General features: G+C 45.6%; 1 protein-coding gene across 1 annotated transcript in view; it reads left to right on the top strand.

Moving 5' to 3' along the window:
• The first annotated feature begins 5,295 nt into the window (after positions 1-5,295).
• The window catches only part of GPR139 (G protein-coupled receptor 139), a 30,236-nt gene continuing 28,096 nt past the window's right edge, over positions 5,296-7,435 (top strand). The window contains exon 1 of the mRNA XM_015416128.1: positions 5,296-5,401. Coding sequence (XP_015271614.1) covers positions 5,296-5,401 — 106 coding nt within the window. The remainder of the gene's footprint in view (positions 5,402-7,435) is intronic.

The following is a 7,435-nucleotide window of genomic DNA, read 5'->3' as shown; positions in this document are numbered from 1 at the left end:
TCAGTTTTATTGTGGCATAGTAGCTCTAAACGACTCCTCTCGGTCCCTTGGGTTGCGTCTTGAGCTCGGCATCTGTCAGGCGTTCTGTTAGTCTTCTGCTTCGAGGCAAGTCCTTGCTCCAGGGATGATTGCCTGCCTTCCCTGGTTGTTGGACGAAGCCTCTTGTTTTCGGGTCCCCCCTCTAAGGGGATACCAGTAAGGGGTGCATGGAAATAGCCCCTAAAAGACTAATAGAAATATAGTGGGCGAGCAGCCGTTGCTGCGAATGTCCACTCTCGGTAAAACAATTTGTGGAAAAAATTAAAGTAGAACTTATAGAATTTTTTTAAAGAAACATTCAACCAGAAACATCAATTTTGACAATACGGGAAACATTTAAAGCCTATCTACGGGGGATATTTATTAATGAAGATGCATGGGAGGGGGAAAAAAGACTTTATATATATAAATCTGGTAAAACAGGTTAAAGAAGAAGTAAAACTGAAGAAGGGGGGAGACACTGAACAAATCAAGTCAAAACTAATATTATTACAACATCAATTGAACCTTATATTAACACAAGAAATAGCCAAAATATTGAATATACTAAACAATTTTATTTTGAACATGCCAATAAACCATCTAGATGGTTATCATACAAACTAAGAAAAGAAAAAATGAAAAACGCAATCAAAGTACTAAAAGACAATAAACAAGTAGATAAATATGACAAACAAAAAATTAAAGAAATTGTAGAAAAATTCTATAGTAAACTATACCAACAAGAAGTATCAAATCCTCAGATAACAAAAGACTACACATCAAGATGGAATAATAAGATGTTTGATGAAAAACAAAAAACTTTACTAAATAGTCCAATATCATGTTTTGAAATAACTTAAGTGATTAAAAAACAGAAAAGAAATAAAACACCAGGACCAGATGGTATACCAATAGAGGTCTACCAAAAATTTGAAGACCAAATTTTACCCCCATTCAAGGAAGTACTGCAAGAAACAGCACTTGGTGGGAAAATGCCAAACTCCTGGACTGAAGCTTTGATTACTCTAATTCACAAACCAAATTCAGATGAAAAAGAGGTTAAAAATGATAGACCAATATCTCTGCTAAATGCCGACTACAAAATATTTGCATTTATAATTGCGACAAGGCTGAATAAAAGTGTTAATAGATATAATACATCAAGACCAGGCAGGATTTCTTCCAAGAAAGCAGATTAAAAATAATATAAGGGTGATTATGAATGTGTTAGAATACTATGAGTTACACCCGGGGAAACAAGTAGCATTAATATTTCTAGATGCGGAAAAAGCCTTTAGGTAAATTGGGACTTTATGTTACAGAAGTTTGCCAAATGGGAATGTGTAGAAAATTTCTATACAATGATAAAAGCAGTATATATGAAACAGCTAGCAAAGGTGGTGGTGAATGGAGATACAACACAAAATATACATATACAAAAAGGTACAAGGCAGGGTTGCCCACTATCACCATTGTTGTTTATATTTACTTTAGAAACATTAACAGATCTAGTTAGAGAAAATAAGTATATAAAAGGTTTATAAGTTAAAGATGAAATCTTTAAATTACAAGCTTTTGCAGATGACCTTGCATTTATAGTAGAAAATCCTATTCAATCAATTCCTTCTTTAATGAGGGCATTAAACAGCATGGAAAACTATGGTAAAGTATCAGGCCTAAAAATAAATTATAATAAAACAAATATATTAACAAAGAATTGTACAGTAAAACAAACAGAACAGATTTAAAAGTTATCACATATGAATATTGTTTAAAAAGTAAAATATCTTGGAGTGACAATGACAAAAAGAAACAACATGCTAATAGAGGATACTTATGTCAAGTTACTACAAGAAATAAAAAAAGATTTGTTAAGATGGGAACTCTGAAACTATCCTTTATGGGGAAAATAGCTTTACTAAAGATGAATATTTCTTGCCCAAAATATACCAATGTTGAGGAATGTTAAACTCTTTAATGATTTAGATCGAATGTATAGACAATTTGTATGGTCTAAAAAAACTGCACGTATTAAGTGGAAGGTTTTACAGGATAAAAAGGAGAGTGGGGGCTTTGGCCTTCCAAATTGGAAAATATACTACTCAGCGGCAGCAATGACATGGATTAGGGAGTGGGCAACATTAGAAAACAGAAGACTTCTAATTCTGGAAGGTTTTGACTTAGACATGGGATGGCATGCGTATTTAGGCTATGAAAAAGATAAAATAGATTCTAAATTTAAACAACATACTATAAGAGAAGCACTTAAAATTTGGCAAGAGGTTAAAATGCCGAGATGGATATCACCATCACCATTAGAAGCTTTCATTAAACCTTCTCTAATGACAAAATCAAAACTGATAGGTTATGAAACTTTATTAGATGGAGATGACAACTTGATTTCCCAGGAGAATCTTATGAAACAAAATATTAAATTAACATGGTGGGAAAACATGCAGTTAAAAGCAAGATTTGAAAAAGACAAAAATAAAGGGTTCTACCAAGAAAAAACTGATTTAGACAAGTTATTTATTTATTTATTTAGACATTTTTACCCCGCCCTCCCCGCAAGCGGGCTCAGGGTGGCTTACAAGGGACAACAGCCCATGCATAAAATCCAATAAAACAATAAAATCATAATAACAGTTATACATAACAACAATAATAAGTTATGGCTATCTACAAGCGATAAGTTAATACAGAAGGTGTATAAATTATTTCTTGAGGATTATGAACAGGATGAAGTGGTAAAAAGTTCTATGATCACGTGGATGCAGGATATCGGACATACCATAGATATAGATAACTGGTCTAAAATTTGGAAATCTGTGAAATATTTAAGATCTATTCCATATAAGGAAAATGTGTACAAAATGTTTCATAGGTGGCATTGGTCACCGGATAAATTGGCAAGATGTTATCCTACTTTATTTAAAAATTGTTGGAAATGCAAAAATAATGGCACCTTTTACCATAATTGGTGGAGGTGTACAGTGACACAACGATACTGGTATAAGGTACACAAATTATTAACAAATATTTTAGAGGTAGAAATACCTCTATCTCCAGAACTATTTTTGTTAAACATATTACCGGATAATTATAAAATGGAAGAAAAACATGTTATTATATATATAATCACAGCAGCACGTATTTTGTTTGCCAAATATTGGAAACAAAAGGGAATACCCCCCAAAAGTGAATTAATCTACAAAATATTAGAAGTGGTAGAAATGGATAAGTTAACCACAGCTTTACAAAATAAGGATGAAGAGTTGTTTAAAAATAGATGGACAAAATTGTATAACTGGTTAGATAAGAAATAATGTATAAAATAGATAAGTGTATGACTCCAAAATATGATATCTTGTTGAATACGATTTGTAAAACTACTCTGTAATGTAATGTAAGTGAAAATAAAGCATTTTTTAAAAAGGTTTTTCCTAAGATCCTGCCAGTACCTTCCCGCTCTTGATTTAAACCCATTATTTGCAAGTCCTATCCTCTGCTGCCAACAGGAACAGCTCCCTGCCCTCCTCTAAGTGACAGCCCTTCAGATCCTTCAAGAGAGCAATCATGTCCCCCATTAACCTCCTCTTCTCCAGACTCAACATTCCCAAGTCCCTCAGCCTTTCCTCATAGGGCTTGGTCTCCAGGCCCCTGATCATCCTTGTCACTCTTCTCTGCACACACTCCATTTCTGTCCACATCCTGTCCATCTTCTGGGCATGGAGCAGGGGTCACTGTGGGTGTGGGGGGAAAGGTATTTGTGAATTTCCTGCATTGTGCAGGAGGTTGGACTAGATGACCCTGGAGGTCCCTTCCAATGCTATGATTCTATTGGACTGTTGGATCTGAATCTACCAAGAGGCCTGACACAATCTCCATGTCCCTCTGTCCACTCCCACTCAGGGCTGTAGGTTTACAAGGCAAGAGACATTCAGAGGTGGTTTGCCCTTGCCTGCCTCTGCATAGCAATCCTGGACTTCCTTGGTGGTTGCCCATTCAAGGACTGACCCTACTTAGCTTCCAAGAGCTGACACACAAAGTATACTGAATCAGACCCTTGGTCCATCAAGGTCAGTATTGTCTACTCAGACTGGCAGCGGCTCTCCAGAGTCTCCGGTGGAGGTCCTTCACATCACCTACCACCTGGCTCATTTTGCAACTGGAGAAGCCAGGGACTGAACCTGGGACCTTTGGCGTGCCAGACAGCCCCTCCCCAGATCGAGAGGAGATGGGGCTAGCCTGGTCCATCCAGGTCAGGGATCAGCCACGGTACTTTGCCATAAAACAGTCAGGAAAATTACTTTTTTGAAAAATCAGAAATGTCTCTCAAGCAGTCCTTGATGCAGAGGATGGGGTGGACAGGTTTTTGGTCATGTTGGATGACAGGACTTGGACTAATGGAGGTTTCAACTAAATTTGAAACTAAAGGAGGTTTCAACTAAATCTGAGGAAGAACGTCCTGACGGCAAGGTGTGTTTGACACTGGAACAGTCTTCCCCATGAAGTGGTGGATTTGTCCTGACTGGGGATATTATAGCTGTAGCTGCTGCACTGGCAGGAGGCTGGACCAGTTGACCCTGCAGGTCCCTTCCAACTGTGAAATTACATAAGTAGAAGAAAGGAAGAGCTACCAGGATGCAGGCCTCATTCAGTTGCCCCCTTGAAAATTTCAGGCCCCCGACACAGGTGCATTGAGAAGGTAAAGAAAAGGCTCTCTGCGTATGCTCAGAGGCACCTCCTCCTTCCCCCCTGCAAGAGGCTGCAGGGCGCCCAGGCTCCCGGAGTGAAGGGAGAGTTTCACAAGGGGCCGAGGAGGGGGGGGGAGAAGGAGCGCCCCCGCGGCTTGCGCTCCATCCCCGGAGTCCGGCCAGGCCAATGCAGCGCCTTTTAGGACCGCGCAGCCCAGCCGGGCGACAATGTGCCTGGGCGGGCAGCCGGCGAGGCGAAGCAGGAGGAGACGAAGAAGAAGAGGAGCAGCAGCGCCTTAACCCTTTGCGCGCCGGTCGCTCCCTCCTCCTCCTCCTCTTCCTCCGCCCCCGCTCGCCGCCTCCTCCTCCTCCTCCTCGTTGGCGGTCTACGGCCAGGTACCGCCGCCAGGCAGCCAGGCAGCGACTGGGCTGGGCAGGACCGGCGAGTTGCCCGCGTGCGACCGGCGCCCCGAAGCTCCGGCGGCGGCTGATGCTGCGCGGCGGCGACCCCCAGGCGGACGCGGACCCTGCGAGGCGGAGGCGGCGGCGGCGCGGGGCCCCCCCGGCGGCGGCGTCCATGGAGCACGACCACGTCCACCTCCGCAACAGCTCCCCGCCCGGCTGCGGCTTGGGCTACGTCCCCGTCGTCTACTACAGCCTCCTCCTCTGCCTCGGGCTCCCCGGTAAGGCGGGCGGAGGGCTCCGCGGGAAGGGGGGGGAGACCCGGCTCCCTTCCGCCTCCCTTTCGCCCCGGCTGGCGCCCGGCTCCGGGGAGCGGACTCGGAGGAAGGGGGTGTGTGCGGAGGCCACGCCGGGAGGGCGGGCGTGGGCGGGGGGGGGGCTTTCTGCCAGATCCTCTGCCCGCCGGCCGGCTCTCCCCAGGGTCTCCCCGACCAGCACCTGCTGCTGATGGAGCCCTCGGACCTGGCCCTGCCAGGCAGGGACTGAGCCGCAAAGGAGGTCCCTCGAGCGGCCACTCCGCCCCTGCCCGGCAGCTCTGAGCGGGGAAAGCCGGGCTGGCCCCTGCGCGACCCTCCTCAGGTGGTCCACAGCGCTCAGGCAGGGTCTGCTGGGACCTCCCGCAGCTCTGGTGAGAAGAGGCCACCTGAGGCCGGACTGGAGCAGTGTTCCCTCTAAGCTGAGTGAGTGTGAGCTAGCTCATAGTTTTTTGGCCTCCAGCTCACACGTTTTTGTCTTCGCTCAGGAAGGATGGCTCCAGAGCAAACTGATTCATGCAGTATCCAAATGCCTCGCTCACAACTTTAATGCCAGCGGCTCACAAAGTAGAATTTTTGATCACAAGACTCCGCAGATTAGCGGGAACATTGGACTTTTTAGCCGCGGGGGGGGGGGGGGGGGGGGGGACCCCTCTAGAAAGCAAAGCGTGCCACGGAGCTGCCCTCCCTCTCCTGCTTGATCAGTTATCCTTCTTTAAGCATTTCGATTCCAGCGGGGCGGAGGGGATCTGGCTTGTGACTTTCTCTGTACTTTCCCCTTCGTAATTCCAGCAGTGGGCTGGACCTTCTCTGGAAGCCAGATCCTCTGACTTCCACACCTTGACGCGCACATGCAGACAAGACACGATTTGTGTGTGTGTGTGTGTGTGTGAGAGAGAGAGAGAGAGAGAGAGAGAGAGAGAATTACAGAGAGGTAGCTCCAGGAAAACTGGCTGGGTGAGGTCACCAACTTCAGAAAGTCGGATTAAGTTTCCTGGCTAAATCATTCTTTGGTCTCCCAAACGGTGGCATGATGCGAAAGAGGGGAAGCCAGCGGTCTCCCCGAGCTAGAGGCGACTGTCAAGCGAACCGCTGCTCAGAAAAGCTTCCCCCCAACTTCAGCCTTTGCCCACTTGTGGAGACTTGGCTGCCTGGGATGCTTTTCAGCAAAGGAGCTGTCCGCGGTGCTGACACAGCACTGTGCTCGAAAGAACACTCTGCCGCACGGCTCGCAGCTCGGAGGTAGCCTGCTCATTGGCTGGAGAGGCAACTAACCGGTAGATGACTCTTGGCAGACAGGGCTGGGGTGGGAAGGAAGGAGCCGCTCGGTTAATACCGCAGATGAAAACAGAGATATGCAAACCTCCAAAACAAGTGTTGGGTATGACTGCTGGGTCACCCTTCCCTCAGCTGCAGGGCCTTTAGGTATGGCGCCAAAGCACACGTTTTGGAGGTCAGACTCTCTCCAGGGAATTGCATCCAGGTCTTAAAAAGCTGGTCGCTCAAGTCTCAAATAAAAGAACAGGGTGCCTTTACAGGTGACAAGTACCTTCTCCCCCCCCCCAACAGAACTGCTTTTTTATACAATCCACTGAATAACTGGTCCCAGTTCACCCCCTTACCCCCCCCCAAAAAAAAACCCCTCTATATGTCTGGAATTAGGAAGAAGAGTGTCTAGGCTAGGAGTCACTTTCATGCTGCCTAACCTGCCTCACAGGGTTGTTGTGAGAATAAAATGGAGAAGGGGAAAACCATGCATGCTGCTCCCAGTTCCTTGGGGAAAGGGTGGGAATAAAACTAGATAGACAGACAGACGACTTCCAAGCAGGACTGGATCCCCAACACATCCCTGTAGAAAAACTGATCTCTGCATAAGGCTGCAAGTCTGAGGACATTGTCCTGGGAATAACATGGGTCTTACTTCCAAGTAGACCCACATTAGGCGTGCCCCCTACACCTGCAATCCTATGCACACTTACATCAACATAAGTCCCCCTCAGC

Source organism: Gekko japonicus, unplaced genomic scaffold (assembly GCF_001447785.1).
Source record: "Gekko japonicus isolate JY-2015 unplaced genomic scaffold, Gekko_japonicus_V1.1 scaffold321, whole genome shotgun sequence".
Lineage (NCBI taxonomy): Eukaryota > Metazoa > Chordata > Lepidosauria > Squamata > Gekkonidae > Gekko > Gekko japonicus.
This window is presented reverse-complemented; position numbering and strand designations above follow the sequence as displayed.